Source organism: Colobus angolensis, unplaced genomic scaffold (assembly GCF_000951035.1).
Source record: "Colobus angolensis palliatus isolate OR3802 unplaced genomic scaffold, Cang.pa_1.0 Scaffold26, whole genome shotgun sequence".
NCBI classification, from domain to species: Eukaryota; Metazoa; Chordata; class Mammalia; order Primates; family Cercopithecidae; genus Colobus; species Colobus angolensis.
In genome coordinates, this window is record NW_012115821.1 from 13,350,065 (window position 1) to 13,366,840 (window position 16,776).

At 36.4% G+C, this 16,776-nt stretch overlaps 1 protein-coding gene and 1 long non-coding RNA gene across 3 annotated transcripts in view; one reads left to right on the forward strand and one right to left on the reverse strand.

The window, feature by feature from the left end:
- Window positions 1-16,776, forward strand: part of LOC105515401 (chromosome unknown open reading frame, human C3orf67) — a 317,628-nt gene that overhangs the window by 167,828 nt on the left and 133,024 nt on the right. For both annotated transcript variants that reach the window (XM_011947206.1, XM_011947205.1), the window contains exon 7: window positions 3,970-4,137. In XM_011947206.1, the coding sequence (XP_011802596.1) occupies window positions 3,970-4,137 (168 nt within the window). The remainder of the gene's footprint in view (window positions 1-3,969; window positions 4,138-16,776) is intronic.
- LOC105515400 overlaps window positions 1-16,776 on the reverse strand; it is a 208,821-nt gene that overhangs the window by 136,249 nt on the left and 55,796 nt on the right. The gene's annotated exons all lie outside the window — the stretch shown is intronic.

Sequence of the window (16,776 nt, forward strand, 5' to 3'; positions counted from 1 at the left end):
GCTGGAAGCCATTATCCTCAGCAAACTAATGCAGGAAGAGAAAACCAAATACTACATACTCTCATCAGTGGGAACTGAATGATAAGAACACATGGACACATGGAGGGAGGACAACGCACACTAGGGCTTGTCAGGGGTTGGGGAAAGGAGAGCATCAGGAAGGATACCTAATGGATGCTGGACTTAATACCTGGATGATGGGAATGATCTGTGCAGTGAACCACCATGGCACACATTTACCTATGTAATAAACCTGCACACCCTCCACATGTACCCCTGAACTTAAAAGTTGAAAAAAAAGAATTATTTGTGATTTTGTTTCCTATTCTCTGCTAGGTGTAAGCTTCAAGGAGGCAAGGACAGGGTCACTCTGGCTCACCCCTAGATTCCCAGCCATTAGGCATATGCCTGGCACACAGTAGAGCCTCAATAAATACTTGTTGAATGACAGAATGAGTAAATAAATGAAACTGGACCATGCTTTCTGTGAACTCACAATGAAGCGCTATTTAATGTTTATGTAGGGTCTATTCTATTTTCACACTTAGCCTTTATTTTAAAATTAAGCTGTATATGCTAAAAATACAATAACTTAGTAATTGGACATAGAAAAGGTGGTGATTGGTTAGTGGTGAGGTGGGAAGTCGAGTGAATTTCCATTTAGTGCTACAGAACATCCAGCTGCCAGGTAATAGATGGTCCTAAAGCTCTTTCATAGCTTGGTTTCACAAAAATGAGACTAAAGTCCCTTTCCAAGTATTCCACCATGAAGTCTCAGAGAAACCTTTAGAGCTAGTAGTTCTAGATGGGCTTAATGGTTAGTCTAAAATAATCAACCAATTTTTTTTTAATTCTCCTTTTATTGCAGGTTTTATACTGCTCACAGTTTCCCTCAAAGAATAATCCAGTAAGTGGTGAAACAGTTCTAGGTGCAAAGGGAGAGTAGATATAGAGAAAGGAAAAATGTTGGATGATGCAGATTGGATTATAGCCTTTTAATGTGAAGTCTGATCTGCATGTCAACCATGTTTCTTTAAGATTCAGACTGCAGTTTTGTGATAGTCCCTGCCTTGTTCTATCTTCCATAAAAGCTTAGGCATTTATGGTTACTAGAGATTTGCTGTCTGTCTCTTGTTAGTTGTAAGTTCAAGTTTTGTGTTCATACATTTCAAATTTTGTATGCCATTGTATCCTTGTACTTGTCACACAAGCTCAATAAGCTAAAGTTTTCATGATTCTTGTTGTAGGGTTCAGAAGACAGCATTTTATTTCAGGTTTTTACTGGCCTCCAGAATTCTCTTCATCTTCTAATTTTAAAAATCTTTATTTATTATTATTGGCATTGACATGGAAATTATCTTTTTCTATCTCAAAGGAGTTTTGAGGTATATGTCAAATATATCTGAAGTTAGGTTAATGTTTACTATTTTGAGAGTTTGCTCAGTTGCTTATATAGATTTTCTAAATGTTGATGACAAAGAATGGATGGAGAAAACATCTGAAAACTAATATTTGTAAATCTAGTGCATTTTTAATGACTAGAGCATTAGGACATTTAGAAATCATTGCATTGCTGATGAGTATTTAAGTTTTTAGTTAGATGACTGATTTTCCTTTTTCAGATTAGGACATTAGGATCTAATTAGAAAAATGCCATGGCTAGGATGCACAGAAACCTCTTCTATTTGCTTTTATAAAGTGTGAGAATTGTACATAAGGAAGTTTTTTGAGGGATGATTGGTTGAATTTTCCTGACTACATACATTCACATATATGCATACAAAATTTTTCCACCACATTCTAAAAACAGAAACTTTACTCATAAAAATCAAACACATATAGAAATTATTGTGAAGAATAAAATTAAAAACTATGCTTAAGTTAACCACCTAAAGTTAGTTTCATTTGGTATATTTCCTTTCAGTTTTTTTGCCATTCACACTTTTTTTTTTTTTTTTTTTTTTAGGCAGAGTCTTTCTCCATCTCCAGGCTGGAGTGCAGTGGTGCAATCATCACTCACTGCAGCCTCCACCACCCAGGCTCAAGTGATTCTCTTACCTCAGTTTCCTGGGTGGCTGGGACTATGCCCAGCTAATTTTTTTTGTTTGTTTGTTTTTAGAGAAATGCGGTATGGCTATGTTACCCAGGCTGGTCTTGAACTTGGGCCTGAAATCCTCCCACCTCAGCCTCCCAAAGTGCTGGGATTACAGGCTTGAGCCACCACACCCACCCCCTTCATACATTTTATAATTTCATTTTCTATGGTTGAGATAGATTTTTGTATCTGTTTTTTTTTTCATTTAACTTCTTATCTCAAGCCTTTCCCATATCATGAAGACATCTTCATAAATTCAATTTATTGTGGCTCTTTACAGTCTCATCCCATGAAACAATGTAATGTGCTTAACACTCCTCAAGTGCTGGAAATTTAAGTTGTTTATTTTTCAGAACTTATAAACACTTATTTGCATAGATTCTTGAGTTTCTAATTTTTTTAATTTTAGAATAGATTCATAAAATGAAATTACTGAGTAAAATGGTATGAACATTTTTAAGGCTTTGGTACACATAGTAAAGTCTTTCTAGGATATTAACACTAATTTATATTCCCACTTGCTACAAATGACAAGGCTTAATATATTTACTATAAAAGAGGTCATATAAGTAAATAGGAAAAATGTACTAATAGTAAATGGCTTACAAACATGAACAGAAAATTTACTAAAAAGAAAATTACAGAGAGACATCTGCACTCCCATGTTTATTGCAGCACCATTCGTAATAGATGAGATACAGAATCAACATAGGTGTCCAACAACAGATGAATGAATAAAGAAAATGTGATATACATACACCATGGAATATTATTCAGCCATAAAAAAGAATGAAATCCTGTCATTTGCAGCAACACAGATAGAACTGGACTTTATGTTAAGTGAAATAAGCCAGGAACAGAAAGTTAAATACCACTTGTTCTCACTCGTGTGGAAGCTTTAAAAAATTGATCTCTTAGAAGTAAAAAGAAGTACAGAGGATACTAGATGCTGGGAATGGTAAGGGGAAGGGAGGGCTAGGGAAAGATTTGTTAAAGAATACAAATGTATGGCTAGATAAGAGGAATACCACTGTAAGAGGACTATAGTTAACAATAATATGTTATATACTTTCAAATAGGTAGGAAGATATTGAGTGTACCCACCAAAAAGGAATGATAAATGTTTGAGATGATGAACATGCTAATTACCCTGATCTGTTCACCATATATTACATGTATGTAAACATCACTATGAATATGTACAATTCCTATTTGTCAATTAAAAAACAATTTTTAAAAAGAAAATTAAAATATCCATATAAATATATATAAATGAAATTAAAATACCGTTGTAAGTATAATAAGCTATTATTTTGAAAATATTAAAAGGTAAGATGTTAACAGAGGAAGCTGGGTAAAGGGTAACAGGAAGCTCTCTAAACTTTTTTTTTAACTTTTCTAAAAGTCTAAAATTATTTCAAAATAAAAAGTTAAAAAATTAATTTACCCATATAACGGCTGTGGGTGCTTAAATTATTCAATATGTTTGTACTTACTGATCTCATGTAAATAAGCTGATGCACTCCCAGAAATCTTAAATGGTGCATACCTAATTAGTTCGCTCAAGTCACACCTCTAGTATTGAAAAGAAAGCGTGGAATATCTCCAATGCATGCTCTTATTTATTGTATAGTTTTCTGAACTTGCTCCGTAGAGTATAAGCTTTATCTCATTTAATCCTGTCTACCCTAGGAAGTAAGCAGTAAAATTATCATGCTCATTTTACAAATGGGAAAATCAGGGCTGAAAGGTTGAATAACTCATACAAAGTCATGTGCTAAAATCTTTAATTTTAATTGGTTTCATTTATGTGATATATCCATTTAGCAGAAATGGCTTACATTTTGAAAATGAATGTTTGTCTTTATTTCCAGCTGTCTGTGGTGTTCCCTTTTCAACAGATGAGCCTACAGATATTATACCACGAAGCTGTCAACTAATGACAGATGTTCCACATGTCACACAGCTGCTAAACATGACTAAACTTCGACAAACTGAAATAAAATTTGGAGGCCATCGTCCTCTAAGATCAGCAGAATCAGGTACACACCCAGGCACCTAAATTAAAAGTGTAATATGTCTGCATCTCCCCCGTAAAGTGTGACTTCCTCCAAAAAGGGCATTGCCCCTCATTCTTCTATATCCTTAGCACTTAACAGAGTATACTTGCCACATACCAGGCCAGGGGCTACAAACTCAGATTACTAACAAGGCCAGGAGGATAACATAAATGAGTAAGGTGGGCTGGTTGCCTGAGTATTTGACACATAGAAATATTTTCAACTTCAGCAGTGAGAGAAATGGTTATGGTATTAAGGGAAACAGTAACTTTAACAACGGTGCAAATAATACATTAAATTGCAATTAACACTCAGCCCCTGTGAGGGAGTTAGTTGTAGGGAGTGGTAGGGACTGAAGCCAACTGGAAGCTCCCTCAGTCTAGAAGGGAGAGCCACAATTCAGTTCTAGCTAGTGTTGCCTTTCAGAAAGGCAGGCCCACTGTCACCAGATTTCCCATTTTTCTCAAGAGGAACTGGATATGTGAATGTTTATGATAAATCTCCCAATTTTAAAACATTGTCTAAAATATTTTGAAAACACTCCATGGGCCAAACAAAACATGTCAGGACTGCCAGTGTTCTACCTCTATGATAGACACCAGAGCTGTTGACCAAATGAATGAGTAGTACTTACAAATGAAGAAATTTAATATTGTCTAGGTGAGTGGTTCTCAACTACCTATGTATTAGAATCACCTCCTTACAGGTTAGAGATATTTTTAATGTCAAAAAAAAATTTTCTGATGTCTGTGTCCCAGGGATTCTGATTTGATTGGCCTAGAATGGACCACTGGATCACTTATCCCACAAAAGCTGTGTGGTTCAGGTGACACTCACAAACACTGAAGTATTTCAATGAAAGGTAAAATGATGGTGGCAATCACAGGACATGTATGGAGGAAGAAGTAGATCTTGAAAGTATCTAACCTATACTTATATAAATAAGTACTTATAATAAATAAATAGATGTGAGGTTGTTGGAAGTGTAAGATGGAGCAGAAGACTGAGCAAAGACAAAGAGACAGCACAATGGGTAGATAAGTTTACTGAGGGATTAATAAGAGGAAGGGCCTTAGTAAAAGCAAAGTGACTGTGTTGGAAGAATACGAGAGAAATGGGCTTCAATTTCCTAAGGTAGAGGAATGATAACTTCTATTTTAGGAAGTTGAATTTAACAGCAGGATTCAAAGTGAAATTTTGAAATCAAGTGAGACCAGAAATTAAGGAGCACAACTAAGAAGTCTTTGCGGCAATCTAGGCTTAAAATGGCAGAGGCCCAGACTCGCAGTAGCTTTGAAAGTGGGAAGCAATGGCCCTGAGAGCAACTGCCAGGAAAACTGGCAAGACTCAGTGATTCTCAGGTAATAGATGGGGATGAGAGAGTGGTCAAAGTTTGAAGGAGGTCAAGGAGAAACAAGAGAAAGGAGATAACCATGATATGAAAATTTCAAAAGTGAACTCATTTTATTCTCTGTACTTATTCCATGTTCATTTATTCTTGGGATATTTTCTATATGTCAATCTTCATCAGTATAACTTGTCCTAAATTGTATATTCCCAGAGAATTGAGACCTATTTGGTAACCTTTTTGGTATAAATCCTGGCAGACTACTATGTATAAATAAGCAGTACATTATTTAGCCCTTTATTATGACATTTCCAAACTTACAGAAAATTTGAGAGAATGTGTGATGAACAATACCTGTGTACTCATCACCTGCTTACACAGTTACCAGCTTTAGGTAGGACTTTTTGATAGCAATGCAGGCACACACAATGGGAATTTGTATGCTTACTGTATATACTATATTTAGACAGAGAGAGACTGTATACAATCCATGGTCATTAAAGAGCCTTGAGAAAATATATACATAAAAGGATTAAAAAGATCTGACTATCCAGACAGCTACTGTAAACACTTTGGGTCACAATTCAATCTGAATGGAAGATGTACTACAGAATAAAATAGGTAGGAGTGTGTTCTATAACAAATGCTATATTTGTATGTAATATGCTGTGATAACTTTCAATAACAAATGCTAAACTATAAAGCATATCAGATAATTGTTTGCCATTGTAAATGCTATTTTTCTAGCTTAATGTTTTAAGAATTAATTATGTCTTTAAGTGAAAGTGCACGTCTATTATCCAGATATTTTAAGTGTCTTTTTCGATTTAAAGTTGAAAGACACTTATAATGTGTGAAATTAAATGAGAATTTGAATAAATATTAATTGCATCACTAATTCAATGTTATAATTAAACACAAACTTTTTCATAGGCCATACTTGAACCCAACTGATGAAAGAGGATATTAATATATATTTTACAATTTCCATAAATGGGCTCTCAGTGCATAATAGTAAACTTGAGTCATATATACAGAAATGAGTAATTGTCATCTCATAGCACATTTCTTCTGCTCTGTGAATCCCAATTATATTTATATTCATTTGTAACCATAGGGTTTATGATTGTACTTCTTAAGTAAATCTCATTGCACATGTACGCCAGCTAAGATTACACAAACATAAATTGCACTTTGTGGTTCTCTTTCTGTAAATACTTTTCAATTGCTGATTTTGACATTTGTGAGCTTTGAAACTTACCATCAGTGAATATTGTAATAATTCTTGTTCTTGTGTAAGCCATTTGAAAGGTGTAGCTAATGAATAATGCCCAAAGACAGGCTTTTTAATCATGGGAAAGCCAAGAGATATTTCTTCATTTGAACTACTTGTTTTTGTGTCTTTCTAAAAAGTGGACTCCCCACAATGAGATTTGAATTGCATGAGAAAATGTGTTCTCTTTAATTAACTGTGGACTACTCATGTAAATTGTGATATTTTATTATAAATGCACATATTGAGAGATCCCAATGAAACCTCTAGAGAAAGAAGTATCTGTTTTCTGTAGATGCTTTCTAGTGTTTTCACACAAGCTGAAAAGGAAACCTTAAAACTTCTGACTGTTTTGGAGTGCATTTTGTTGAATAGAATATAACTTGATCAAGAGCTTTTAATGAAACTAATAACATAATTATGTTTCCAAAAACCACACATTCACACTATTCACTTTGTCAATTCCCAGTACACATTAACTAATACTGTTGCAGAAGACTGTGGAATCTGATGATCTTATTTTCATTAATGGGACCCCAGTTTAATTGAACCAGAGAACCAGATCTGGTTATTGAAGTTGAGCATTCAGCTGCTAGTGACAAGATGCAGTGGTCCACTAAGCACAAATCAAAACTAGTAATTTACTTTAAAATTACAAGGCAGTCTTCCCAAGTGCCCTCCTGTCCACAGCAGCCATCTTGTTGGATTCTTACTCCTTTTTAAATGAGAAGACACCGACATCCCTAGCTCCTAGCACAATTGTAAATGAGTAAATTAATGCATCAAGCAAAAAAAAAAAAACCATGAAATAATCATCTAACTATTTTTGGCAACGGTGAAGTCCTTAGTAAAAATTTTTCTGTTGGTTCCACACTATGAAAGCAAGATTCAAATTTTTAAAAGTCTACTGTGAAGTAGGAGAACCTAAAAGGAGGAGTTAGATTCTGACTTCAGAATAAATCAAGATACTCTTTAATTTCTTCTTTTCTAAACTCAGACATTTGCTTAGCCTTGTCTTAGGATTGCTGGTTAAAGATATCTCACAATTTTTAGTTTCAATGTGTGATAACTCAAAATAAACTCAGTCATCTCTTATGTTTGAATCATATATCCTCTTTCCTTATCTTCAATAAAAGTGAAACATAACTAGTCACATTCTTTTGTCAAAAAAATTTTAAGTGTGAAATAATATCCATTGAATATGGATCTTATCGATCAATATCTGTGGAATCTGTTACAACAAAGATGACACAAGTCATTTATAGAGTGAATTTTAATTTTTCTGTAAAATTTCTGCCAAATATTGAAAAAATTTTAATAATATAAAGCATAATCTTAAATATTAAATTCATTTAATCAGTTTGACAATTGTGTCACTTTTGCAGGATTGACTCAAACCTATTTTTACGTTTCTCCTTTAGATATTTATGACTACATTGCTTGTAATAACACAAATCCAGAGACAAACTACTTGTGTACCGTAGAGAATTGACTCAATAACCGCACAATAAGATATCATGCAGCTGTACAAAGAATGACCTGCTCTGCCTGTGATGGCCTGGAAAGGTCTCAAAGCTGCATCAGTCAGTGAAAAATAGAAACCAAGAATGTTGTTTCAGTGTGATCTCACTGATAGAAATAAAAAAGATAGTTACCTACATATGATATATGCATAAAAGTTTTAAGGAAACACAGGAAACTTGATAATTACCTTTGAGACAGGGACTAGTGAAGGCAGGGGCAGTGAGAAAAGACTTTTACTTCTAGTATCATACCCTTCTCTATTACAGAATTTTAATTTTCCAACTGTATTCATGATTGTTGTCAATGAGTAATTATGGAACATTTCTAGTTTCTTCTTTATACTTTTCTGTATTTTGAAAAATTCTAAGACTTGCTATAAAATTAAAATATATTTCTCTGTTTAATATCAATATTTTTAATTAAAATATGTAATAAGAAGGAAATTCAGAATTATTAACAAAGTAAAGTCTATGTATAGTTAAATATTACACAACTTTTTAGTTTATGGCTTAATAGGGAAATATATAATATATGGTTATCTACACTATGTCAGTATAAATTTTGAGATATTTTAATTGAACTGTGAATTTTCAGATACTTTTTCACTACTGGTGAACTCGAGGCTATAATAATCAACACCCTCCACCAACCCCCAAGACACCCTTTCTGTGACATCACCCAGTTTTTACTTTCAGCACAGCATTTATCGTTATCTGATATTTTCTTATTTATTTGATTGCTTCCTTCTTGCTGTCTCCCCCACTAAAATGTAAGCCTGAGAACTGCAGGGTCCTATTTATTGTTGTATTCCTAGCACCTAGCTGAATGCTTAGCACTTACCAGGAGCTCAGTAAATATTTGTTGATTAAGTGATTAAATGAATGAATGAAATAATAGCCAAATCATTTGAGCAGATTAGGGTATTTAGCAATAAATCATCATCATTATCATCAGAGCTACCATTTAGTAGTTGTTATTGTGTTCTAAGCACTGAACCCTTTACAGAGTTTATACATTTAATCCTCTCTCACACCCTTTTATGTAGATACCATCATAATCACCCTTTTTATGATTGACACATAATAATTGTACATATTTATGGTGTACAACATGATATTTCAATGCATGTACACACTGTGTAATGATCAAATCAGAGAAGTTAACATATCTATCATCTTAAGCATTTATTGTTTCTTGGTGATGAGAACATTCGAAACCTTTCTTCTAGCTGTTTTGAAATATACAATAGATTATTGTTAACTCTACTCAATAATCACCATTTTGTAGGTGAGGGAACTGAGGCTTGCAAAGATCAAGTAGTGAGCAGTGGGCCTAGGATTTGACCAGGCAGGGTGGTTTCAGAGGTTCATTTTTAACTGCTGACTCCCTTTAAGCAATTTCTCATGACCATAATAGCTTTAAGTATCATCTTCCTGGGAAGCTTTCTTTTCTTCTCTTGCCCTATTTCCAAGCCCAAATGCTGGAAATTATCTACCACAGCTTATAAATAAGCTGTGCTAGTTATTCAAAATGGAAAGTTTTCTTGAAATGATAAACTTGTTTCCCTAAAAAAAAAGCTTCTTTGCTCATTAAGAGTAAAGAAAAAAAGGAGGCTAATTCTGACTTTTTAATAAATTAAGAGTTTATGAAGAAAAGCAATATCCTGTGCTTTATTACTTTTTATCTTGTCTAAATATCCTAACTTTACACACAAATGATATTTATACACTGTCTAAGGTCCTACTCCAGTTCAGAGGAGAAGGAGATCTAATTTTAGTTTTTAATATTATTTTATTACCTTTCAAAAAGTGTCTTAAACTTTTTATTAATGAGGTAAGGCTGAGTTCTGGTTTTAATTATTTGCAAAAGTTGAAGACATTTTAATTGCCTGGGGCCCTTCCTGCTGTAGTCATTTGCCTATTTGCTTTCCTTTTCATTGTGATTCCTGGGTTTACAGAATGACAGTCCTCAACAGGTCTAAGAAAGTTTTCAATTAAAATACTTTGCATTGGGCATGCACTCTCAAATTAGCCACAGTTCCCCTACATTCTGCATGTGCCTGTTTGCCATGTGTGTGTTACCTGCCTGGCACTAAAGCCACTTCAGTTTGCCCTGCTCCCCTTTCCCTGCCCTCCCCGGTCCCCACAGCCCTATTTTTTCCCTCTGAAAATGGATATTATGGTATTATGTTCTGTGTTGGATTCCTCATAAACCCTTTTAGTCCTTATCATATGCACTTAATTATCATATTTGTGCAGTTTTGATACTTATCTATACAATCATTAATAAACCCAGTTTTTCAGATAGCAAAACATTTTTAGTTAGATAGCTTTACAAAATTGCATAGAAAATAAGTGGAAGAATTGGAAAATATGGAAAGAATCTGCTTCAGCGTCCTCCTGATCCACAGAGGGCATCATCATATGTAATTACACACACACACACACACACACACACACACACAGAGGCATTGGGGTGCTTGGCTTCTGAGCCCCTGCTCAGAGCATGGACAGCTCTCTAAACATTGCAAGCCTCAGTTTCTTCTTCTGTAGACATGGAATCATAATACTGCACAGGTGACTGGAAATTGCAGAGAGATTGAGCATGTATCCTGATATCCATCATCCTTTAAGTCTCAAGTTGAACAATATTTCTCTGACCCCAAAGACTAGATACGAAGCTCCTGTTAAACACACTTAGAACCTTTCGGACTGTTCCTTCATAACTCTTATCACAGCTATAATCATATAGTTATTTATAAATTACTTACTTTAACATCCATCTGCCCTGTTAGACTGTGAGCTCTTTGAAGGAGGTGACTGTGTCCACCTTACTCCCTGCCTTACACAGTACTAGGGCAATACATGCCCGACTAACTGCCTGGTCACTGCTCAAAGTGACGCTAAAGCAAGAAATCAATGACTGTGAACAGACTTGGTAAACTGTTAAATACTGTTCATGATGGAAGGTGTTAATAGCATATTTACTAGCTATTAATAACATATTACTCCCTACTGGGCACAGCATTTAACATGTTACATGCATTGATTCATGTGCTATAACAAAAATATCATGACTTCAGTACTATGATTATCCCAATCTTACGGATGAAGAGGTGAGGCTTAGAAAGGTAAGTACCTTGTCTAAAATAATACTGCTGTACAAGATCAGCGTTTTTTGTGTTTGTTATGTTTTTAATAACAATGCACATATACTACAATGAAAAGTAGTCCAATTCAAAGTCTGGACTTTTGGTACCAGCTTTAATTCTGATTTGATTGTTAGGTAATAGATGTAAGTCTTGAGCATGACCCCTCAATGATTAGAGATGAAAATTCAGCAGGTTTTTCTGGTTAAGCTTTGAAAACCATGCAAATTTAAATGACTATAATAATTAGAACATTGTATCTTGAGACAAAAATGAATGTTTATTTTTCTAAAAGACAATTAGAGAGTAGACCCTCAGGTTTTACAATCTAACTACAAAGGCATGTACCCCTCAGTAAAATAGGAAAATAATTAGTGGTAACATCACTGACCTACACCAAGTTCATTTTCCGCAAACTCAAGGAAATGAAATGCCTAGAGCATGACTTTAATCTAATCTTGATTTTTAACCTTATATTATGCATATTGATATCAGCTCTTAAAAGAGTTCCTTTTAGAATTCAAAAGCACGCGTTTCTGCTTGTAGTTTTCTTTTATTAAGATTTTTCCCATTATGGAAACTTTGTCTCTTCTACTTTTTATTTTAGAAACCAAAGTTCTAAATTACTTTTCTTAGTAAGTGTTAATTAGGACCCGATTATGGTAGATGCATAGCACAATACATGTTTATAGAGATAATTGTGACAATTAATGTGATTATACACAGATTTATTAAAGTGAAGCAGGATTTAAGAATTGGTGTGTTCATTATAGTAACAAGTTTAACGACGTCTATTAAAGAGATGCTAAATAGTGGAATATTGGTATACTTTGTTTTGTGAAAAATAAAGTGTACCAAATGTGCAAAATTTTAAAAAATAAACGTTAATTTAAATATACTGTGGTAGATTCCTCTTTAAAGAAATTCTATGGTAGATAGGATTATGAAATATAGAATGTCTGTTTTCTCTGATTTGGGAATGATAGCATATCAGGTGTGGGTGTATCTTTAATAGACACTGGGTGTCCACTACTAAGCAAGAGATTCCTCTAAGAAATTTGAAGTATTTAGTTTTAATTTTGTTAATAACTATGAACTGGTTAATATGTTCATTTTGTCAAATTTTAGTTGGAACTATGTCAGTATGATTTCTAAAATACTCCCTTCCCACAAAAGTTACTTTTAATTATTAATTTTCCATAATTTGGTGAGATTTATCCATTATCTACAATAAGCTAAGCTGGGTTCAGCTGATGAAGGTACATACTGTGCCAAATTAATGGTCTTTTTACAAAAGAACTTACACTGATTGAGGGGAAACTTGCTTATAGCTAAAGAATATGAAAAAACATCAGGAAATTGTTCTTGTAAAATATTTGAACAGAAAAATGGCCCTGAGCTGAACATTGAACTCCTAGGATTGGAAGAGGGAAGAAAGGCCGCGTGCTGGTACAGAACTCCCTCCCAGGCCCACACCATGTCCCATAGAGCCCTTCATTACTCTCCACAACCATTTTTCTCTAAGAAAATCAACGTTTAAGAACCAAATGAATAGTCTAGAATTTGTTCTACTCAGTCACAAAAGGCACAAATATTGACTGTAACAGATTTTTCCAATTGGTCTGGAATGTGAGTGTCATTTCTTCCTATTGTCAATCATGAGAGACTGTTTTGTTGACTCCAGTTGATATAAATGGCTGGTTAAAAAAATTACATATGCACACATAGCCAAGTCTATTTGGTCACTAGAAAATTTCATGTGTAATCCAAATAGCATCTGATTGCAGTGCCATAGCACTGCTACTGTTGAGAGCGTCATCATTTATGAGAACATCAATGTTTTGTTCATTGTTATCCCTTCTCTCTCATCCCTCACATCCTGGAGTTGCCCAGACCTGCCCAGACTTCCTTTTTGATGCACACATAAAACCCCCAGGTAGATTTCTCTTAAAATGAACTTCAAACCATAGTTAGACATATTTGAGTCATTTAATCCAACTTCCCTTCTGACTCATTTCATTTAATGAATCATTCATTTTGCTCAGCAAGGAACTATTATATGCCTATTCTGTGTCAAGCTCTGGGCTAGGTGCTGGCAGTTCAGGGTGACAAAAGCAGGCCACTGAGTTTATATCTACTGAAGCACACATTAATTAGAGAATCCCATGGACATGTGTAAAAGTTCAATTCTGAGAAGTTCTATGAGGGAAAATTTATGAAAGAGCCTATATTGGAGGAACTTACCCTAATTAGAAAGGTCTGCAAAGACTTGTCTGAGGAAATGATATGTGAGCTGAGGTATAAAGGCCAAGAGGGAAAGGAAAAGCCTTCTCGCTATGAACAGCATACACAAACACTCTGGTAGGCAGGAAGAACTGAGAAGGCCCATCTACCAAGAGAGCAAAAAATGAGAGGTGTAAGATAGACATGTCAGAACATGCAGGGTTTTGCAGGCAATGTTAAGAGCCTTCGTCTTACTCCTGAGAGCAGCAGGGAAGCCATTGAAGAACTTTAAGTGAAGGAAAGGAAATGACTCAATTAGATTTATGTTTGTATAAAACCTCTCTGGCTGCATTTTGGAAGAGGGATGGCATGGGGCACGAGAGTGGACACAGTAAGTCACGTGAGAGGCTTTGTCATCATCCAGGAGGAGAAGGATGGTTTGCTTGGATGTCAGTGCTGGTGGAGGAGATGGAAGGAAGTGGACATGGATTGGATATGGAGAGATCAGGGGAAGGTGTCAAGCATGACACCTAGGTTCTGACTTTTCAAACCAAATGGATTGTGGTACCATTCATTAGACCATGTTTCCAGTTTGAAGTGCCTTTCAGACACTGAAGAGGAGCTGGTAAAGAAGCTACTGGATATAAGGAGTGGAGCTCGGAAGAGAGGACGAGGCTAAGAGATATAAATTAGGGAGTCACCTGATATCTGAATCTGCCTTACAGCATCCAGAATAGCTACCCAGACTTCCTTTAAGTCTCAAGTTAAACGATATTTCTCTGACCCCAAAGACTAGGTACAAAGCTCCTGTTAAACACACTTAGAACCTTTTGGACAGTTCCTTCATAACTCTTATCACAGCTATAATCATATAGTTGTGTATAAATTACTTGCTTTAACATCCATCTGCCCCGTTAGACTGCCTGCCTGACAGCATCCAGAATAGCTATCCAGACTTCTGCTTCAACACCTACCTGACAACATCTAGAACAGCTATCCAGACTTCTGCTTCAACACCTGCCTAAATGCATCCAGAATAGCTAGCCAGACTTCTACTTGCGCACCTGCCTGACAGCATCCAGCATAACTATCCAGACTTCTGCTTGAACACCTGCTTGAAAACATCCAGAACAGCTATCCAGACTTCTGCTTGAACACCTGCCTGACAGCATCTGGCACAGCTATCCAGACTTCTGCGTGAGCACCTACCTGACAGCATCCAGAGTAGCTATCCAGACTTCTTCTTGAGCACCTGCCTGACAGCATCCTGTACAGCTATCCGGACTTCTGCTTGTACACCTGCCTGACAGCATCTAGCATAGCTATCCAGACTTCCATTTGAGCACCCACTTTACGCCATTCAGCATAACTATCCAGACTTCTGCTTGAGCCTTACAGCATCCAGAATAGCTATCCAGAATTCTGCTCGAATGCCTTCAAAATGACAGGAAATTTATCACCTCAACAACCAGACATGTTTAGAGAAAGATGACCCTTGTGTTGGACTAAAAGCTTCCTGGAGTAAATTCTTCTCATTAGTTCTGATTCTGCCCTTTAGACAAATGGAATTTCTCTCCTACCTAATAGGGCTTCCAGAATTTCAAGAAAAATAACATGGTTTATACTTCCTCACCACTTCAACATCTACCTCATGTCTCCTGTTCAGCAAAAATTGTTTCAGTTCACTTCAGCGATCTAGCCCCTGCCTATGTCTTCAGATTTATCTATTACAAACACAAAAACAGACCCAAAACAGACCCATGCATACACACACTACTTCCACTCAGACCTAAATATCTGGATCTTGCTGAGTGTAGTATATTTTCACAAACCCATGTGTCTTTTTTTAACACTGATGCATAGGAGTGGTTTTTAATCCCCCCACATGTAAAATTATAGCTGTACAGCAGAGGCTAATGAGACCAACCAGCTAGCTAGAGGAATTTTTGCAGGGAGTAGGTCAGACAGGATGTGTCCAGTAGCTTATATATGTCCAGGACTGGTGGGCAAATGTGGACTTACTTGGGACCATCATTGTAATGTTCAAGTTGGTCCTTTCTTACAGGTGGGTCACAGCAGAAAGCTTTCTAGGTAATGGGCAGTGTTTTGAGTTAAAGGCCATCACCCTCACCTGCCCTGTTAGTCAGAGGAGGCTAATTGCAGTCACAAAGAACCCCTCAGTTGTAGTCCAATCAGGAGTTCCTTGGGAAGCCTTTTATGTGGTCATTCAGGGACCTGCATCTAGTGGCTTCCCTGGAGCCCTTAAAGTCCTCTACAAGATCTTCTGCATCTTGTCAGGAGGCGAGGGAATAGAGAGCATGGGGGATTCTACTGGGAGTTTAGGGGGCCAGGAAATGGCTGAAACTTCTCACAGTTCATTAGCCAGAATTCAGTCCCATGGGGTCGGGTGCGGTGGCTCATGCCTGTAATCCCACCACTTTGGGAAGCCAAGGCAGGTGGATCACTTGAGGTCAAGAGTTCGAGACCAGCCTGGCCAACAGGGTGAAACCCCATCCTACTAAAAATATAAAAATTAGCTGGGCATGGTGGCGTGTGCCTGTAGTCCCAGCTACTCAGGAGGCTGAGGCATGAGAATCGCTTGAACCCAGGGGGTGGTGGTTGCAGTGAGCCAAGAACATGCCACTGCACTCCAGCCTGTGTGACAGAGCAAGACTCTGTCTCAAAAAAAAAAAAATTGGAATTCAGTCATGCGGCCCATATAACTGCAGGGAATGCTCAGAAACGTAATTTAGCTGTACGTGCAGAAAGGAAAGCAGCAGGATTTGGTGAGCACACCTGCCCTATCCTGAAGGTGACACTGTTTTGCTCTCTTTCTCCCTAAAACCTTCAGGGATTCCTTGTTGCCTACCAAATTTAGAATAGGCTCTTCACGTTTTAAGGCTCTTTTCAGTATGACCCTAGCCTCTCCTTCCAGCTAAACCAGCCACTTCCTGACTCCCATGTACACCCTGCCCTTCCCTTCTTCCATGTCTTTACTCTGGTACTTTCTTCTGCCTAGGGCATCCTACATCTCTTATTCTTGAAATTGTATCCGTCATTCAGGGTCCATGAAGAGGTCACGTATTCATTCCCACTGATCTGCCT